Below are 21,901 nucleotides of genomic sequence, written 5' to 3' on the forward strand. Positions count from 1 at the left end.
TACCCTAGACAACATACAAGTAACATCAGAGAAGAAAACAATCGAATCAGAGGTCAAACGAAGCAATTTGGCCAAGTACAGGGATGTCACCATCTCTTGGTTGACTGGCTTGGTCGACTGTCAGTCGACTAAGACTTGTTAACCATGGGCAGAATTGAAGACTTGGTCCGAAACTGACCTTCCGGTGCTCCGATCGACGAGAAATTTGGAGGCATGATTAAAACAATATGATGATACTACACACTAAATTTCATGACGATCCAACGGTCCAATTATAAATACCCAAATTGAAGCCTTATGTTCTATATGATAAATATCACAAATCGAATTGGATTGATTGAAATTGTAAAGAATGATGGGAATCAATCAAGAGAATGGTAAGAATCAAGTTAGAATCATGAATTCATAGTAATCTAGACCTAACATGTATTTACATATCAGTTTTGAATCATGACAAGGTTGAAATGGAAGAAATCAAAGTAATGACATGTAAGTAATCCTAATTGAATCATAACATAGCAAGCATGAGGTGATGATCATGGGATTGAATGGGGAAACTTCATGGTTAAGTGTTTGCAAGGTTGCAGCACTTCAACCATGGTCTTAAGATCATAATTTGGTAGAAAATGAATAGATTAGAAGAAGAATAGAAGGAATCATACCATCAGTTGATGATTGATGTGTAATACTAATGATTGGAGTCAAAGATCTTCATAAACATCAAGAAAAGCCCAAGAGAGTGTCCAACTTCGTGCTCTGGACTACAAATGATTAGTTTAGGTCCTCATTCACGAGTTCCAAAAAGGTAGGGGCAAAATGGAAAGTGATTTTGTAACTTTTCGGATTTCATTACTGCTGGTCGACTGGCTAGTCAACTGTCAGTCGACCAAGCAGCCAACCAAGGCATGACAGCAACTTCAAGAGTGGATTTGGAAGGCCAGACAGATCCGAATTGAGTTGGGTTTTCTCCTACAAGTCAATCAACAAGTCTAGTTTCAAGAAATACCTTCGGATTGATCACAGGGGTCCAATAAGTGCTTCAACTAATTCAATTGTCATCAATGCGCAGATTTTCACTCAACACTGACAATGTGCTCAAGTAAGGGGCATCATTGTCAATGTCCATAGGCTCTTGATCAAGCATCGAATCTTCAACTACGAGGGCCCACAAGTCTCTTCTACCTCAACTTCGGGTCTTCGGACCTGCAATAGTATAAAATCCGGGCCGGGTCAGGGTTAGGATAAGGCCGAATTTTACATGTAGTCTCTTATTGACTCTCTCTATAAGCCCCAAACAGTATTGTTGCTTGAGCTTACCACTGAATAACGGGATACCCAAGTATAGATCAAGTTCAGAAGTGGGAGTCACATTGAACTTTTCAACTAATTATTTTTTGATTATGTTCGGAGTGCTCTTGTTGTAGTGTGCTCTTGTTTTTTGTGAATTGAGAAGTTGACCCGAAGCCATACAATACTTCTTGATGATGTTTTGGAAGTTTGATACTTCCCTATAATTAGCTTGGCCAAACAAGATGAGGTCATTAGCAAAAGCCAAGTGAGATAGACTTTCTCCCCCCTTACAAAGTTTAATTCCTTTAATTTTATTTTTTAATCTAGCTTCTTCCAAATGACTGGATAGCACTTTAGCACATAATACAAACACATAAGAGGATAGAGGGTCCTCCTGCCTTAGACCCCTTTCGGGCTTGAAGAAATCAGATGGATTTTCATTGATAAGGATCGAGAATTGTGGAGTAGTAATGCAAAACATAATCCATTGATCCAGTTTGATGGAAAACCATAAGCTTGAAGGACTTGGTCAATGAAAAATCCACTCAAGCCTATCATATGCCTTACTCATATCAAGTTTCACAGCCATTATGCCTCTTTTCCCTTTCTTTCTTTGATTGATCTTATGCATGACTTCATGACCAATGAGGATGTTATCCTGAATATGTCTCCCCTTGATGAATCCATTTTGATTGAAGGATATGACTTTTGGAAGGATATGTTTGATCCTATTGACCATAATCTTGGTGACATTGCATAAGCTAATAGGTCTATAATCATTCATCGAGGAAGGGACATCAACTTTGGGGATAAGAGATATGAATGTTTGATTGATAGTAGATGTTAAGGTGGCTGTACTAAAGAAGTTCTTGACATGATCAATGATCTCTTTTTTGCAGATGTTCCAAGTAGCATGATAGAAACCACTAAAAAATCCATCAGGTCCCGGAGCTTTTTGACTTCGAATACTGAATATGGTGGATTGAATTTCTTCATCAGTGACAGGGGAATTAAGAAAGCTGATGTGTTCTTTAGAGATCCTTCCTCTAATAGGGTCAAGATAAGAATCAACAAATGTGGGTTTGAAGGATTTAAAGACAGATTTAAAATGAGAAATGAAGGCTGATTCAATGCTGCTAGGATAAGTATGGCAGATTCCATTATAGTTTAGAGATCTGATCCTATTTCGGGCTCTTCTTTTCATGGTTGTGATGTAAAAATACTTCGTATTTCTATCTCCAGATTGGAGCCATTGAACTCTAGATTTTTGAAACCATTTTTGATCAATTTGATTGAGAGTCAATCTAAGTGCTGCCAACAATTTGTTTTCAGTACATTCCCAATGTGAATCTCTAAGATGAGAAGGACATTTCATAAGGATATCAATGTCCCTTCTAATTTGAGATTCTTTGTTATGTAGGTCTCCAATATGAGAGCAATTCTACTTTTTAAGATGCTGTTGGAGGTGGATAAGCTTTGAATGAAGAATATGAGATGGAGACCCCTTGAAATCAACTTTCTAGTGCTCAGAGATGACATTTAAGAATGTAGGTTCAAGGGTCTAAAATTTTTCAAATCTGAAAGGTTTTTTGTTTTTGAGAATGGGAGGATCAACATTAAGAATCAAAGCAACATGGTCTGATTTTGTGACCCTAAACCCTAAACCCTAAACAAACTAGAATATGTGTATGGCTCAGAAAACAAAGGAAGGGAAGTCATGAAAGCTAAATAGCAGTTTACAGATAGTTTCAGCCTTTCTGGTTAAAAGGAAAATCTTCAAACTAAAACCTTTATGAGCTTTCACCAATTCAAAAGATTAGTAGATCAACTTGCATCACGGAAGTGAGCTGTTGGATGTTCTCCTACCACTCTGCCGCTCCCCAAGTTGCTTTGCAAGCGATCAGAACCCAGAAGCAGAGTATAAAATCAATATCTTGATTATTAAATTAAACAGTCAAAAAAAGAAAAAAAAAATAGTCAAAAGTATCTCCCACGTGTTTTCAAATTCAAATATCAGAAATGATCTTCTTATATGATCTTCTTAATTGGCTTTCATTTTCTTTCTCTTGCCGCTTTAAACCCCTGTGGGGGGGGTAAAAAACAAAAAACAAAAAAAACATTTCTATTATTTTTGGGGGGGGGCTTGTGGTTTTTTTTATTGGAAAAAATTTTTTTGTTCTTACCGTTCAATCTCTTTGAAACTTGTTATGCACAGAAAATGTGAAAATGAAAGAAATAAAGAGACGTGGTTGGATCATCCACCTCCCTGAGCCAATTTTGCGCGATAATAGTAAAAGTCCAAAACGAAGCGAGCTCATACAGGGGCATTGTGTCATCTTTCTTAGTCAGATATGATGGAAACCCTATTCCACTTAATGCAATTAATCATTGCTCGCTTGGGAGTGGTGGAGATGCGGGGTATCGAACCCCGTACCTCTCGCATGCAAAGCGAGCGCTCTACCATGTGAGCTACATCCCCATTGATGGTGTTTGTTTCCCTATCCCTACTAATACTCATGGTATGCAAGAAAAAGAATGTATAGAAATAGTTAAACATCCTATAACGAAAGAAAAAATTCCATGCAAAGCAAAATTGCTATTTTTCAATTTCCGTTAAGAAATTAAAAGTCATTCTACGTTGTAGAAAACCCACCCACCCACTCTATAGAAATCAAGAACCCAAATAGTAAATAATAACATAGAGACTACAAGCTCAACCGGATACTAAACCATAAACAAATTCTCAAACTAAAAACCCTTTCAAATTACATCTTGTACTATGATTCATTGCCTTAAAATTGGGTTCCTATACTATGAAATTGTAGATTTTTTTTTTTCCCTTTTATGAAACCCTCTCTTTTTTTGGTTGGTGTTTAGTTTGGTATGGAAAAGAAATACCTCTGAATTAATATGTATTTATCAATTTAAACAAACTTAATACATTCAATTAAACATTCATATGTAATTATTTTGTAGAGAGAGCAATTTTGTAGCTCACTCTCTAGCTAGGGAAGGTCTTTTTGTTGAAAGGCACGACAAGTTGGCCTTCTTCCCACCCCTGGTTGATTTCTCTTTGTAATCAAGTTGTGCGCTCTTTGCCTTCTTTAAAATTGTTAAAGAAATGGAAAAAGGATCACAGTATTTGAGCTGGAACTTCTAGGCACGTTACAACGTCGCTTTCCTTAAGACGTAATTCGCCCTCACATCAAGGTGCTATGAGGTATTGCGAACCGTCTCCCAGGATACAAAGAAGCCCAACTTCGAGTTGAATCTCTTGAGTTTTGCTAAGCACTCACAAAACTCAAGAACAGAGAAGACTTCGGGATTTTCTCTCTTGTACTGTTGTTGTGAAGCTAGACGTATATATAGGCATTGAGGTGCCTCTACTGAACAGTTCATGACTCTGTTCGTATGGGTGCACCTCTCTGTAGGGATACGAATGCTGACGTTCAGATATGAGCCGTCGGATCGTTCGGCCGCACGATCTAACGGTCCATATTGAACCATCAAAACAATATTTATGGATCTACTTCCATCGCCCTAGATCTACAGTTGATCATAACAATATCTAAGTGCTAAGTGCGTGCGCCACAAACGCCCACGCCGCGTGTGCGCGCTCGGACGGTATACCGTCCTCACTCATACACTGCACACACACTGGCGTGTCTCATTATTATAAATTAGAGTTAATAGGTGGTACCTATTAATTAAACTGGATTCCGACACCTCGGTTTCCAATGTGGGACTATATAATAATACACTTTCCTAAAATAAATAAAGGAAAGTTTTCCGCACTTACAGATCCAATAAAATGAAACATATTTTATTATATTAAAAATAATACAGCAAAAATAAAGTCCTATTTACAAAGAAAAGAAGAAAAAAAGAAAAGAAAAAGAGAGGAGGTTGAAACTCTCTCGTTCTTAGAGGTTACATTGGATACAAACTCCTCTTTGCTATAATACTACTGCAAAGTCAATTTAAACATTTAATAGATAAGTGTTATTAATTAATTAAATTGAATTGGATATTCGGTAAAATGCAAAAGGAAAGAAAACACGTCAGTAGGACATAATAATGCAACCTCCACAATTCATGCATTTGGATCTGCCATCGAGAGGTTCTTTCTATTACAATAGTATTTTCAGTAATCAATTGATGATCTAAAGAAGACCATTTGATGTGAATTTATAGAATAGAGATTTCAACTTAATAGACACGTGTCTTTACATTTTAACAAAACAGAATATACACGTATCTTATTTATCTCTAATACCCTCCCTCAAAGTCAAGGGGCCTTCAAGAAGCTTGAGTTTGGAGCGGAGAAGAAGAAACCGAGGAGCGGATAGAGACTTGGTGAGAAGATCAACCAATTGATCAATAGTGAAAATATATCGAACCAACAAAACCTTCTTTGCCACTTATCTCTAACAAAATGAAAATCAACTTAGATATGTTTAGTCCGAGCATGAAAGACCGGGTTGGCGGAGAGATAGGTGGCCCCAATATTATCACACCACAATGTAAGAGGCTTTGTTTGAAGAATGCCTAACTCATCAAGAAGAGACTGAATTCATGTAATTTCTGTGGTGGCAAGAGCAAGAGCACAATATTCACTCTCCGTACTCGATTGTGCAATAGTAGATTGTTTTCGGGATTGCCAAGAGATTAAATTGGAACCCAAGAATATAAGATACCCTCCCTGAGACTTACGATCATCTGGGCATCCTGCCCAATCAGCATCAGTAAAAACCGTGATAGAAGAGGAGGATGGTGAAATATGTAATCCAAATAGAATAGTTCCTTTGAGATATATAAGAAGACACTTGAGAGCAATCCAATGATCTTCTGTTGGTGCAAATAAAAATTGCATTATTTGCTGACCGAAAATGAAAGATCCGGTCTAGTAATTGTAACATATTGTAGACCACCCATAAGACTTCGATACATAGTTGGATAAGTCAAGAGTTTACCACCATCTTTCGATAAATGAATAGAAGATGACATGGGTGTGGTAATAGGCTTGGCATCTTGTAAGGCTGCTATACAAAGCAACCCAGAGATATATTTATGTTGTGAGAGGAGAATTCCTGATGACAGAGGAATCATTTCAACATTAAGAAAGAATCTACCAAGACCCAAATCTTTGAGAGCAAATTCAAAAGACAACAGCTTAAGAAGGTCATCAATGGCGAGAGAAGAGGGTCCGGTGATCAAAATATCATCAACATAAACCAATACAAACAGAGAATCGGTGGGATGACGCCGAATAGAGAGAGAAGAATCCGTCTTGGACCCTTCAAAGCCAAGAGTAATCAAGTAAGAACTTAATCGTTGAAACCAGGCACGGGGTGCTTGTTTGAGTCCATACAATGATCTTTGCAATTAGCACACATAAGTTGGAATGTGTGAATCAACATAGCCCAGCAGTTGCTTCATGTAGACATCCTCAAAAATAGTGCCATTTAAAAAGGCATTATTTACATCTAATTGATGAACCTTCCAAGTTTGGGAAACTGCCAAAGAAAGAATATTAATCTATATGGTAGTTGGTTTTATGACAGGACTAAACGTTTCTTTGTAATCTAAACCATACTCTTGAGTATAGCCCTTTGCAACGAGACGGGCTTTATGCCTTTCAATTGACCCATCGGATATCCTTTTAATTCTAAAAAGCCATTTACACCCAATTATCTTTCTATCAGCGGGTGGAGGAGCGAGAATCCAAGTATTGTTGGCTATTAAAGCATTAAATTCGTTGTCCATGGCTTGTCGCCAAACAACAAATTTAGAAGCTTGAATGTAACTTGAAGGTTCCAAATTAGAAAGTCCATTAGCCATTAGAGCAAGAGGTAGTGGATACTTTGTAGCATAAAAGCTTTTTGGAACTTTAATGATACAGGTCCCATCTTGGGAGCGTGTGACCATTGGATGATGATGAGCAACAGAAAAATTAGTAGAAGACACTGGAACAGCTTCGATCTCAATACTAGGTGACCCAATAATCTGTGAAGTATTTGTAGCACTTGTTGACACATGTGAGGAGCCATTTTCATTTCCATTATCAGAAAATCCAACATTAAGTGTACATGGAGGCCCATTACCATCAATACAAGCTGACCCAAAATTAGGTATAGTTGCCTCAGTGTGTTGATTAATGACATTCCCATTGGAAAGAGAACAGGGCAGTGGCTCATTAGCAATAGGTAATGCATTTGTATGTGACAGATTAACAACCTCTATTCTAATATGTGTAGGAGCAACAGCAGGGACAGCATTCCCATTAGAAAGAGAACAGGGTAGTGGCTCATTAGCAACAGGCAATGCATTTGTATGTGACAAATTAACAACCTCTGTTCTAATATGTGTAGGAGCAACAACAGGGACAGCATTTTGTGGCTGATCATGAAGTAAAAATCCAGTAGAGTGTAATCTAGGTTTGTCATGAAAAGAACCATTAAGTTGTAACCCAGAGTCATGTATAACATGCTGTCCAGATTCACCACTATTAAGAACAACAGAGGAAGGAAGTAATATAGGAAATGAGGGGGAGACTGAAGGAGTAGAAAATGAAGAAGTGTGAGACTGAAAAGGAAACAATGATTCATCAAAGGCAACATGCCTAGAAACAAAAATTTTACCAGTAGCAAGATGAAAACACTTATAGCCATGATGTTTTGGGCTATAGCCAATAAAAACACATGAAGCAGATCTATAGTCCAGTTTATGCTTGTTAAAGGGTCTTAAGAATGGGTAGCAACAACAACTAAAAACACGAAGAAAAGTGTAATCTGGGATTCTATGAAACAAACAAAAGAATGGAGAGTCAAAGTGTAATGCAACAGAGGGCAATCTATTTAAAATAAAAACTGCAGAAGAAAAGGTATCAGCCCAAAATTTCATAGGTAAACCTGACTAAGCAAATAAAAATAGTCCTATTTCTACAATTTGTCTACGCTTACGCTCAACTCTACCATTTTGTTCCGAGGTATATGGACATGATAGACGATGTTGAATACCACATTGAACAAGAAACTTGGAAAAACTTTGAAATTCCCCACCCTAGTCAGATTGAAAAGCTTTAATAGTTGCAGAGAACTGTTTTTCAGCAAGAAGTTTAAAGACTTGAAACACATTAAATGCTTCAGACTTATGAGATATTGTATATAACCAGGTAAAGCGAGTAAAATCATCAACAAAACTCACATAAATCTGTTTTCATCTCTAGAGGCCTCATGAGCAGGACCCCACAAGTCCGAATACACAAGTTGAAGAGGTGTTGTAGTATGTATAATACAAGAATGAAAAGGTAGCTTGTGGGATTTTACGAAGCTGACCTAGAGATATATTTATGTTGTGAGAGGAGAATTCCTGATGACAGAGGAATCATTTCAACATTAAGAAAGAATCTACTAAGACCCAAATCTTTGAGAGCAAATTCAAAAGACAACAGCTTAAGAAGGTCATCAATGGCGAGAGAAGAGCGTCAGGTGATCAAAATATCATCAACATAAACCAATACAAACAGAGAATCGGTGGGATGACGCCGAATAGAGAGAGAAGAATCCGTCTTGGACCCTTCAAAGCCAAGAGTAATCAAGTAAGAACTTAATCGTTGAAACCAGGCACGGGGTGCTTGTTTGAGTCCATACAATGATCTTTGCAATTAGCACACATAAGTTGAAAAGTGTGAATCAACATAGCCTGGCGGTTGCTTCATGTAGACATCCTCAGAAATAGTGCCATTTAAAAAGGCATTATTTACATCTAATTGACGAACCTTCCAAGTTTGGGAAACAACCAAAGAAAGAATATTAATCCGTATGGTAGTTGGTTTTACGACAGGACTAAATGTTTCTTTGTAATCTAAACCATACTCTTGAGTATAGCCCTTTGCAACGAGACGGGCTTTATGCCTTTCAATTGACCCATCGGATTTCCTTTTAATTCTAAAAAGCCATTTACACCCAATTATCTTTCTATCAACAGGTGGAGGAGCGAGAATCCAAGTATTGTTGGCTATTAAAGCATTAAATTCGTTGTCCATGGCTTGCCGCCAAACAACAGATTTAGAAGCTTGAATGTAACTTGAAGGTTCCAAATTAGAAGTCCATTAGCCATTAGAGCAAGAGGTAGTGGATACTTTGTAGCATAAAAGCTTTTTGGAACTTTAATGATACGGGTCCCATCTTGGGAGCGTGTGACCATTGGATGATGACGAGCAACAGAAAAATTAGTAGAAGACACTGGAACAGCTTCGATCTCAGTACTAGGTGACCCAACAATCTGTGAAGTATTTGTAGCACTTGTTGACACACATGAGGATCCATTTTCATTTCCATTATCAGAAAATCCAACATTAAGTGTACGTGGAGGCCCATTACCATCAATACAAGCTGACCCAAAATTAGGTATAGTTGCCTCAATGTGTTGATTAATGACATTCCCATTGGAAAGAGAACAGGGCAGTGGCTCATTAGCAATAGGTAATGCATTTGTATGTGACAGATTAACAACCTCTATTCTAATATGTGTAGGAGCAACAGCAGGGACAGCATTCCCATTAGAAAGAGAACAGGGTAGTGGCTCATTAGCAACAGGCAATGCATTTGTATGTGACAAATTAACAACCTCTGTTCTAATATGTGTAGGAGCAACAACAGGGACAGCATTTTGTGGCTGATCATGAAGTAAAAATCCAGTAGAGTGTAATCTAGGTTTGTCATGAAAAGAACCATTAAGCTGTAACCCAGAGTCATGTATAACATGCTGTCCAGATTCACTATTATTAAGAACAACAGAGGAAGGAATTAATAAAGGAAATGAGGGGGAGACGGAAGGAGTAGAAAATGAAGAAGAAGTGTGGGACTGAAAAGGAAACAATGATTCATCAAAGGCAACATGCCTAGAAACAAATTTTACCAGTAGCTAGATGAAAACACTCATAGCCATGATGTTTTGGGCTATAGCCAATAAAAACACATGAAGCAGATCTATAGTCCAGTTTATGCTTGTTAAAGGGTCTTAAGAATGGGTAGCAATAGCAACCAAAAACACGAAGAAAAGTGTAAATTGGGATTCTATGAAACAAACGAAAGAATGGAGAGTCAAAGTGTAATGCAGCAGAGGGCAATCTATTTAAAATAAAAACTGCAGAAGAAAAGGCATCAGCCAAAAATTTCATAGGTAAACCTGACTGAGCAAGTAAAGATAGTGTCATTTCTACAATTTGTCTATGCTTATGCTCAACTCTACCATTTTGTTCCGAGGTATATGGACATGATGGACAATGTTGAATACCACATTGAACAAGAAACTTGGAAAAACTTTGAAATTCCCAACCCCAGTCAGATTGAAAAGCTTAATAGTTGCAGAGAACTGTTTTTCAGCAAGAAGTTTAAGGACTTGAAACACATTAAATGCTTCAGACTTATGAGATATTGTATATAACCAGGTAAAGCGAGTAAAATCATCAACAAAACTCACTTAAAATCTATGTCCATCTCTAGAGGCCTCATGAGCAAGACCCCACAAGTCTGAATACACAAGTTGAAGAGGTGTTGTAGTATGTGTAATACAAGAATGAAAAGGCAGCTTGTGGGATTTACTTAGCTGATAAGAACTACACAAATTAAAAGAACGATCACCAGAACATGGAAGATCAAATTGAGAAACAACCCTATTAACAGTAGCATAACTGGCATGTCCTAAACGTAAGTGCCATACATCAGTAGAAGCTCTTACAGCTGAAAAAGCAACAATGGAATTAGAAGAAAACTGCTCCACAGGAAGATCATAAACTCCATCTTTAAGCCCTGTTACCAGGATACGACCTGAGAAGCTATCCTTAATATGGAAGCAAGAATCATGAAATTCAAAGAATACAAAATTATTAGAGGTAAACTTGCTAATAGACAAAAGATTATGAGAAGCTGATGGAACATGAAGAATCTGAGATAATTGAAAAGATTTTCCAGAAACAGATATGTTTGAATTACCAACATGCTTTATAGACAAACCTGTGCCATCACCGATATGAACAGAGTCATGCCAAAGATACTTTGAAGGTGAACTAATGGAAGATAAATCAGCTATTATGTGATGAGAAGCACCCGAATCTGGAAGCCATGATGTTACACCTTTCGAGCTCAAATTTTCCATATTAACTTGCGGTGTTGAGGAAACAGCATAGTGTGCCTGAGGCAGGGAATTACCCAAAAATTTTTGAAAACAATTCTTAGTTGTATGCCCTTGTCGATCACAGAGTTGACACGAAACGAGAGGACGATAATTCCTTCCAGTTGCCCTACCAAAACCCCGACCAAGAGCTCTTCCATGAAATCGTTGAGGATAATATTGGCAAAAATTTGCAGGGGATCGTGAATTTACTGATGTCCGAGAATCAAAGGCTTGAACTACCTGAGCAGTAATAGTGTTGGTTTCTTCACAATACAAAAGACCCTGTAAATCAGAGGACAGAAGCATGTATGATTTCTTCACAATACAAAAGACCCTGTAAATCTTGAAAACCAATTGAATTTTCCCGAGTGGTCACAGACGTTACAAAAGATTGGTACTTAGAACCTAATCCTCCAAGAACAAATAAGACCAATTCAGAATCTGATACAGGAACAGACACCAGAGCAAGAGCATCAACTAATTTCTTGATTTTGAGAAGGTAATCGGCCATGGAATTCCCGCCTTTCTTGATACTATGCAACTATAGACGAAGTTGCATCAAATGAGCTTGAGACGATGAAGCAAAGATAGTGGCTAACGCCGCCCAAACAGCCGCAGAGGTCTCCAAACCAACAACATGAGAATGCACCGGAGTTGAAGAAGATGATCTTGTTTATACCAAAGAAAAAACGATGGATTTGCAACCGGAGTTGGATGCGTTCCATCAACAAAACTCATCAAACCTGAAGTATTTAGTAGAGGTAGGAACTGCGATCTCCATACCAGATAGTTATCACCAGTGAGCTTGATGGAGAGATAATGGAGGATATTCGCAAAAGAGAGAGAGGGAGACGATTATTGAGATTGCATATCTGAGGGCGATGAAGTTGACGGCACCGAGAAACATAGAAACAAAAACCCTAACAGAAGAAACAGAGACGCGATGGAGAAGAAGCCTTTCAAGAACTAAACAGAACAGAAATTTACTAGATCTGAAAACACAGTTTTGAAGAAGATAACTATTTAAAAAAATGAATTGAATTTAGGATCGAACGAGAAACCTGATACCATATTACAATAGTATTTTCAATAATCATTTGATGATTTAAAGAAGACCATCTGATGTGATTTATAGAATAGAGATTACATCTTAATAGACACGTGTCTTTACATTTTAACAAAACAGAATATACACCTATCTTATCTATCTCGAATACTTTCAACAGCTTTGTGCCTTCACCACCGCCATTTTCTTGATCCTCAATAGTTCAAAACATATATTGAATTGCAAGCGGTACAAACAAGAACACATCTAGTTCAATTTGAACCAATCTTTCTCCATTATATCATCGACTTTACACGTAGCTCTTCACTAATCATTTGTCAAGACTTCCAAAAAAAAAAATGGGGTGGTTTGCATACTGCACTGATGGTTTTTAGCGAAATGACTGAGAGCATGTAGTTAAGTGGTGCTTGGTGTTTTTGGTTGTCATTTTTCATTCTATGGACAATGTACAAAAGGTGTTTGATAAAATGACTGAGAGAAGGTAGTTTTGCGATGTTAAAGTTATATGTATGGCTCTGTATTTGATATAGAATACAATTTATAGTAATGTTTGTAGGGTTATTCATTTCAACTTTCAGCTTTCAACCATCCCCTACCTCAAAAGCCATTGTACCAACTGACATAAAAGATAATTTTGCCATAATTTATATTTATTCTATGGTGTCAACCCGTGCATAATCAATGTCATCTATTTGAAAGAAGTTTAATTCCAAAAAAAATAAAAATAAAAATAATAGTGTGAAGAGTAATATTGTGTTTCCCATAATAGGTTTGTCATTAGATAAAATTCAAACTTATTGAGCATTTAATTATTTAATGGGACGGTTATGTGGGTTGATATCTATTACAATTTTAAGAATTAGAATCACGGGTTTGGGCTAGTCCATTATCCAATTTTTATGGGCCTACATTAACCGGTATCTATTAGTAAATTTCTGTAACTAGTACTTATGGCTACTCTCAAAGCCTTGGTTGCTCAAATGTATAAGAGTTAGGGGGGGGGGTGTAATCTTGGAGTCCAAATCCTTTGTGACAAGGTAGAGTCTTCGTCCGTGTGTCTGCCCGCTGGATGTGCTGCAGACAGTGGCGGAGCCACGTTGGGACCGGGAGGGGCCATGCCCCCCCCCCCCCGGATTTTTTGAAATTGTAAATATTCTTGTTTTTTTCCTTATCTCTCTATCTTTAAATGTGAAATACCACTATTTGGCTCCCCTCCAAAAATTAAAAATAAAAATTTAAGATAAAGATGATGGGTACAAATGTCATTCATAATCTTTATCTAATGGTTATCTTTACATCCCTAGTTTTAAGGAATAAAAGGTTAAATTCTAATTAAAAACTAACTTAAAAACTAACTCACGATCCATGAATTTCTCCTTATATATTCTCTCCTATTTTCATTTCTATTTATTCTCTCATGAATCTCCTATTTTATTCCTATTTTTTCTCTTTTTTTTTTTCTCACACGTCTCACAAAATATTGAAGACAAAATATTGAAGTAGTTAACAAATTTTGAAATTTTCCTAAATCTTCTCCACGTCAGGTATTCACTCTCTCTTTCTCAAATTATTCCTTTCTCTCTCTCACACACACTCACGAATTTTCTATTAATTAACCTAATTTTTAATGTAAACTCCACATTAAAATATAATAATATATTCTGGTATGGGACCTACAGTGGGTCCCACATTGGCCCACATACATTCACCCCCCCAATGTTCAATCCTGGCTCCGCCCCTGGCTGCAGATGATACCAACATGGTTGCTTGATACTACGGCCAGGGCATCCAGCGGGTGGATGCACGGACCCACGCCTTGCCCGGACATAAGAGATCTATGTTAGTGATCTTGATTAATGCATCAGATTTTTTGGACTAGCTAAAAGCATGAATAACATAAAAATATGTAAACCCAAGCTAACAATGCTCTATTATATGTTAAAAACAAGTCATTTTTTACTTTGCAAGAAGGAAATTTACTTTGTTGTAATCCAAAGCTGTTTTTTAGGGTTGGAAGTTTGGTCATGATGTAACATTTCCCCCTTTTAACGATGAAGGGTTAACTCGGGAACCGGTGGGGACTGACAACTCAAGAGGGACCTTTAAGTTTAGAAATCCTTTCCAGGAATAGTGTCAGACTTAGAGACCTAGTAAAAGGGAGGAAGGAAACCATGGAATATGGGGGAGAGAGTATTAAATATGATTAGGGTAGCAGTGGAGCCACTAGAGGCCCAAGATGAGACTGTTGGACTAGCCGATTGATGTATCGACCGCCGGACCTAGTTGGTCAATGATAAAATGGTAAAATGAAAAAGTAAATTTGAGGTTGTCTACCCTAGAAATAACTCTAACGCAAAGCGAAGTCATCATTTCACGAAAAACCCTATCAAACTGTAACTTGAGGGAGAAGGGAAAGGAGAGCTCAAGGCCAAGGGTTGGCAAGACTTATCGAAGGTTGAAGCTTTTGTATTATGCAGAGAAAACACTAGTACAAGGTGAATCTCACAGTCCCCTACCTATCTATATAAGTTTCGTAACATGAATCTCATAGTCCCCTACCTATCTATATAAGTTTCGTAACATTTGGTCAAGTATGAATTATTTGGTGGAACCACCAAAGTAAGGGAATGGGGAAAACAAAGGGCTTTTTCCTTATATAGTTTCTGCATGTTCCAAGGCCTTAGAGTAGACTACTGAAATGGATAAAATGGTGATTTAGTTAGGATGGTGAAAGGTTGGGTTTGAAACCCCAAAGTTGGGTGAAATGGAACCCAAGTTGAGGAATAGAATAGGGGGCTAATTTACCAAGAAATTATAACAGAAAAAGGGTCTTTGGGTGAGGAACATTTTCTGGAAAGCTTAGAATTGGGGGAGAAGAAGCCCCAAATTTCAGTGTGGTTTTCCTGTTGGAGACCCTTCGGTCAATACAACAATTGTCCGCTTAGGATGTTGTATTTACCATGGTGTTGACAGGGGTGGTTTGGGGCTAAATAGAAGGAGAACTTTGGGAGATGGATATTCCTACATAGGCACTAACATGTGTATGTCGAAATATAACAACCCAACTCGGAACCGCAAATGGATTGAATCGGAAACCATACAAGGTGAGGAGGAAATGGATGTTAGACTTAGGATGTTATTTATATAATTGAAATGTGTTACTATGTATGACATAATTGCATAAATCTATAATATAACGTGTGGGTCCTACTAAGGGTGTCGATTCGGTACGGTAACGGTAATTCGGTACGGTATGGTATGGTATTGAATTTGAAAACCTCAAACTATAACCGTACCGTACCATATTTAAACGGTACGGTATGAAAACGGTAATTTAAAAAACGGTACGGTATGAAACCGGTATGAAATCGGTATGGAAAAACGGCACGGTTCAGTGTACGGTGCGGTTTTGTTACGGTATTGTATGGGAACATACCAAGTTTGGAACATGCAAAAAAACACGATGTGAATTATAATAAGCATACATCAACGTACAATGACTTATACAACCACACTACCACAACCAGTGCAGAAATTCATAACATCCTTCCCCACTCTCCCTTTCTGAGTACTCTCTGTACTGTGTCTCTGACCCACTGTTCTTCTAATCCAAATAAAATTACCTACTGGAAGTACAATTTCATCAACTGGGAACAAATAAGAAGAGAAATACCTATATATAATATAACTGCTTAAGCTCTCACTTATTAACAAGAAGTGGATCAAGAACAGTGGATGGATTGAAGAAGCAGCAGCAAGTAAATGACTATTGCAATGAAGCCGGCGATAAGAGCTCAAGTTACTCTGTAGCAGCAGTTGGGAACTTGACCACAGATAGGCAACCAACCAGCATGGCTATTCCCTTTGTTACCCACATATGCAATTGCTAAAGCTGCTGAAATGCTTGAGCTGAGCAACATTGCCATGATCTACAAAATCCCATAAAAGAGCAATTTCATTAAATCTATCCATTTTTCAAATTCACAAACTCAAACCAAGAAGAACAAAGGAGTTGAATTACCACATCAAGTGCCACAACCAAGCGCCAAAGGAGACTCTCTTTGGGAAGGAAAATAACCAGCAACCCATAAACACTAACAATGGCATTCGTTAACTGTAACCTCTCTGTTATCTCCTTCGTTGATGCGGAGAAGCTTGAAGCCATCAGCATAAGCCTGCAGCAGATGACCATAAACATCAAAAGCATGTTCCAAAGGACATCAAACTCGATGCCAAACAAGGGAAAGTAGGCTCAAACATGTTGATATACATAAGAACTAACATCAAATTCATGAATATTTCATCAACAATTACCTTGTAAATAAGTATTCTAAGCAATCCAAGGGCACCAGCAAGGTGACAATCAGCCCACCGAACCAGAAAAAGAAACAAATGTGCAACAAGCTATAAGACAATCTCAACAGCCGCTGCCTCTGCTCTCTGTTCTTCTCTTCGATTGTGACGAACAAAGGAAAGTTAGTGTTTAGAATTAGGGATTTAGGGTTATAGTTATGCGGTATACGGTATGAAAAACGGGATTCGGTATTCGGTTTAGCGGTACGGTAAACGGTATTTACCAACGGTATGACACCGTTTACCATAACCATACCGTACCGAATGACCAAATTCGGTAACGGTACATACGGTACCGAATTTCGAAACGGTACGGTATGGTACGGTTTAAATGGTTTGGTACGGTACGGTTTAACGGTTTTTTAACCATATTGACACCCTTAGGTCCTACACACAACACACACTATGCTTATCTATTAATGTTTTACTTATCATTATCTTAATGCTATATGTCAATGTAGATGATCAAGAGTAAATGGGGAGCCATGTCTTTATAAATGATGAGGGTGGTGGCTATGGCCATTGCCTCCGAACACTCATGCATACTTGCATATACATCTATGAACATTAGATTTGAGACATCGATTATTGTTCTTACCGTTCAATCTCTTTGAAACTTGTTATATACAGAAAAGGTGAAGATGAAAGAAATAAAGAGACATGGTAGGATCATCCACCTCCCTGAGCCAATTTTGCGCAATAATAAAATATTTAAGGTAAAAGTCCAAAACAAAGCGAGATCATACAGGGGCATTGTGTCATCTTTCTTAGTCAGATATGATGGAAACCCTATTCCACGGAATGCAATTAATCATTGCTTGCTTGGGAGTGGTGGAGATGCGGGGTATCGAACCCCGTACCTCTCGCATGCAAAGGAGCGCTCTACCATGTGAGCTACATCCCCATTGATGGTGTTTGGTTCCCTATCCCTACTAATAGTCATGGTATGCAAGAAAAAGAATGTATAGAAATAGTTAAACAACCTATAATGAAAGCAAAAATTCCATGCAAAGCAAAATTGCTATTTTTCAATTTCCATTAAGAAATTAAAAGTCATTCCACGTTGTAGAAAATGCACCCTCCCACTCTATAGAAATCAAGAACCCAAATAGTAAATAATAACATAGAGACTACAAGCTCATTCATCAAGCTCCACCGGATGCTAAACCATAAACAAATTCTCAAACCAAAAACCCTTTTAAATTACATCTTGTACTGTGATTCATTGCCTTAAAATTGGATTCTTATACTATGAAATTGTAGATTTTTTTTTTCCTTTTATGAAACCGTCTCTTTTTTGGTTGGTGTTTAGTTTGATATGGAAAAAAAATACCTCTGAATTGATAAGTATTTATCAATTTAAACAAACTTAATACATTCAATTAGACATTCATATGTAATTATTTTGATTGTCCCTTACAAGTAGTAGAATGAATATTTTATATTTGAAGTCATGCTCAATTTTTCTGATTGTCTATACCAATTACCTAGAGATAATATGACGATTCAACAATATTTAATTTAAAACTATTAAAACGGGTTATAATGAATTGCAACTTAGTTTTAGGGCGGTGCAGGCTGGGCCAGTTTGGGCCACAAATTGACACCCCTATTCATTACAAATATCACTCTCTGAATTTTTCAAAACTAGTCCCAACTCCTAACCGAAACCTCACCGCTGGGTAACTATTTTTCCACTAATTGAAAAAGTTTCAAAATCACTGCAAGACTGCAAGGACCAGAAGGTGTTAGATGTCTAGAGCCGCTTGAATTGTAGGTTCAAGACAAGGAAAAGGTTCATGAAAAGTGCATCTTCTCTACTACTTTACAGCTACATGTCTGCATTCATGTCAAACTTGGGCCAAAATTATAAAAATAGAGGGACATAAAAGCAATTCTATTGTTAGTAATCAGTTTTATGTACATATCTTCTAAAATCCAAAACTTTAATATTTCAATGTTAATCAATGGGCGAATATTGAAAACCAAGGTTGGTCAAATCTCATCGACGGGCTGAATTCCAAGCAAGAAGAAACATTTTCCGATAACGATTGTTGTTGCCTCATATAGCAATAATCTACTTATTTCCTCAATTGATCCAAAACTTGAATATTTCAACTTTAATCAATGGGCGAATATTGAAAACCAAGGTTGTCAAATCTCATCGACGGCCTGAATTCCAAGCAAGAAGAAACATTTTCCCATAATGATTGTTGTTGCCTCACATAGCAATAATCTACTTATTTCCCCAAATTTCGGAGTGATTTTCCTCTTGGAGACCCTCCAGTCGATACAACAATTGTCTGCTGAGGATGTTGCATTTACCATGGTGTTGACAGGGGGTGGTTTGGGGCTAAATAGAAGGAGAACTTTGGGAGATGGATATTCCTACATAGGCACGAACATGCGTATGTTAGAATATAACAACCCAACTCGGAACCACAAATGGATTGAATCAGAAACCCATACAAGGTGAGAAGGAAATGGATGCTAGACTTAGGATGTTATTGATAGAATTGATTTTGCCAGTTACATATGTTGTGATATGAATGTATAACTATGTATGACATGATTGCATAAATCCATAATATAACATGTGGGTCCTCCACTCAACACACATACTATACTTATCTGTTAATGTTCACTTATCATTATCGTAATGCTATCTGTCAATGTAGATGATCAAGGGTAAATGGGGAACCATATCCTAATATATGATGAGGGTGGTGGCTATCTCCATTGCTTCCAAACACTCATGCATATTTACATATACATATATGACCCTAAAGTTGCATTGGGTTAGGACTCACCCCAGCGTGTAACCAACGTAACAACAGGGGTATTGAGGTTGGCAACCCATGGTATTGAGTAGTGATACTAGTGGTCGCCCAATAGACACAATGGGAGCCGTGAAGAGACACCTATACCAATGGTTGTGATGAGTGGATTGTGAGGATGATGAGGGATTGTGAGCCTAGTGTGGACCTAATATCCCTTAATCCCAATCGTGGTACGGAATGTGGTCCTTACCCTATACCCCGGTCGTGCACTTTCTTTTATGGACTTAGAGACTATTCTTGAGGACTGGTATCCATAAAGCATGTTACTAAAATTAGAGACCTGCATAATGACATGTAGGGGAGTATCACATGCATATGATTGTGCTTGTATCTCCTCCGAGTACACCTCTCGAGGATTTCTTCTTTGAGATGGAGCCGTAAGTTCGGGACAACGACAACTTGGGAGACAGGGAGTAGACCAAAGCATAGCCAAGCTAAATATTTCGCTTATTTAATTTTAGTAGTAGAACTAGACAATTGTAAAATCGAGCACCTTAAAGACAAAGGAAATGATGTATCTTCTCTTTCTAAATTTAATAGATTCTACTTGTTATCTTTGTTGTGGACAATGTGGACATAAGCTACTTATGGTACCGCATCGACAGATCTAAGGGGCTCTGTGCAGGAATCCCGTACCATTGAGCTAATCCAAATAGCCTCTAGGTCAGGATGTTACACATGATCTACATTTGGCCTGGTATGATTTGGGCTCAAAATTCTGACCTAGTGGGTGAGTCCAATGGTGCTAGATTAGGGTTAGGTTAGGACAAGGTCCAGAGTGAGTATTCAACCATGGATGGGCCCCTACAACCTTATATGATATTTTTGTTGAAAGTAGAGTAATAATATAGAATTATGAATTGTTTTATTTTTTTGTAGTTAAGATCTCGGTGTCGGTCTAAGTTGGCTCAACCTGGCACTATTTCTCTTAAAAGACCAAGGTTAGGGTTCTAGTTAGGGATAGGCTAGCATATCCAACGTAAATATTTGAGTTTAAAAGGCAAAGCTCAATCTAACAACCTCCTCCCCTTGCCAATTCCCAAATACGAGCCCATAAATAAATAAATAAAGGGTAATTTTCATCTGGACCCCTTAAGGTTTGGTCCATGTCATTTTTAGTCCAAATAAATAGACAATTTGCATTTGCCTCCCCTAAGGTATCCAATAAGATCATTTAATGACAAATTGTAGATTTTATGACCAAAATACCCTTACATCTATCCTACGGTCAAATTTACACCATGTCTTTACAATTAAATCCAACTACTCCATTAAACAAGGCACATGGCAGGAGTAAAAACTAACTGAAACTCCCCCCGCTCATCTTTCTCATCTACTTCGAAGTCTCCGGTGGACCTTATGGGAAGAAAACCGCCGTCCAAGCAGCCAGACCCTATTAGCGATAGTGGGTATTCCCGTATTCCCCTTTATTTGGAGTATTCCTAAAGCTTTCATCACTGTAGATCTAGCCACCACCTTCCCCGGCAACGGCGGATTTGTCATATGGGTAGAACGGGCTTTTGACCCTTTTTGGGGTAATTTTATGGGATACTGGAAATTCTCAGTGTCATCAACAACGCTGCTTACCTAGTCTTCTGTGTTGATTATATCAAACACATCTTCCCAACTCTTGGTTCTGGTTACCCTCACGTTGCTGCTACCTGTGCAACCACTCTCTCCTTGACATTCCTGAACTACATCGGCTTGACCATCGTCGGTTACACCGCCGTTGCTCTGGTTGTCGCATCTATGCTCCCCTACTATATAATGGGTTTCGCTTCCATATCCAAACTCCATCATCGTCAATGGCTCAGCCTGAGTGAGCCTGGATTGAAGAAAGATTGGCATCTCTACTTGAATACCCTCTTCTAGAACTTTAATTACGCCAGTACTTTAGCAGGTGAAGTGGGTTTTGAGAGTTGGTTTTAAACAAGAAATTCCTTGCTTTTGACTACCTGTTCGATTGAAAGATGCTCTGTTTCCTCTTCTACATTCCACACTTGCCCATCTCTTCCGCTTTTGATGCTTGCCATCGATGGAGTATGGAATTTGGTATCTAGAACCTGGTTTTTTCAAAGTTTTGGATCACTGTGATGGGTTTTGAGAGTAGGTTTTAAACAAGAAATTAGAAGCATTTATTTTTTATAGCATGAAATTATGGATATCATAACTG

General features: G+C 37.9%; 1 protein-coding gene and 1 non-coding gene across 2 annotated transcripts; both read right to left on the reverse strand.

The window, feature by feature from the left end:
- Positions 1–3,696: 3,696 nt before the first annotated feature.
- On the reverse strand, positions 3,697–3,769 carry TRNAA-UGC (transfer RNA alanine (anticodon UGC)). The gene has a single exon. It is a non-coding gene; the product is annotated as a tRNA-Ala (tRNA).
- A 12,506-nt stretch (positions 3,770–16,275) lies between these two features.
- LOC149002659 (CASP-like protein 1C1) lies at positions 16,276–21,576 on the reverse strand. The gene is made up of 4 exons (XM_089138749.1): positions 21,390–21,576; positions 16,850–16,985; positions 16,557–16,710; positions 16,276–16,464 (listed from the first exon to the last, which is right to left on the reverse strand). The coding sequence occupies exons 1-4, from the start codon at positions 21,574–21,576 to the stop codon at positions 16,330–16,332; spliced, it is 612 nt and encodes a 203-aa protein (XP_088994875.1). The 3' UTR covers positions 16,276–16,329.
- Positions 21,577–21,901: the final 325 nt, after the last annotated feature.

This window comes from Hakea prostrata, chromosome 10 (genome assembly GCF_041222555.1).
Source record: "Hakea prostrata isolate BN-2017 chromosome 10, UWA_Hpros_2, whole genome shotgun sequence".
NCBI lineage: Eukaryota > Viridiplantae > Streptophyta > Magnoliopsida > Proteales > Proteaceae > Hakea > Hakea prostrata.

Bases quoted from the DNA above. Each gene is read 5' to 3' on its own strand.
- LOC149002659 (XM_089138749.1), bottom strand. From the start codon at position 21,576: ATGCCAATCTTTCTTCAATCCAGGCTCACTCAGGCTGAGCCATTGACG. The intron at 16,986-21,389 runs GTAGCAGCAACG...TCACAATCGAAG, and splicing joins AGGAGAGAGTGGTTGCACAG to AGAAGAACAGAGAGCAGAGG. The intron at 16,711-16,849 runs GTAATTGTTGAT...CATCTGCTGCAG, and splicing joins TTAGAATACTTATTTACAAG to GCTTATGCTGATGGCTTCAA.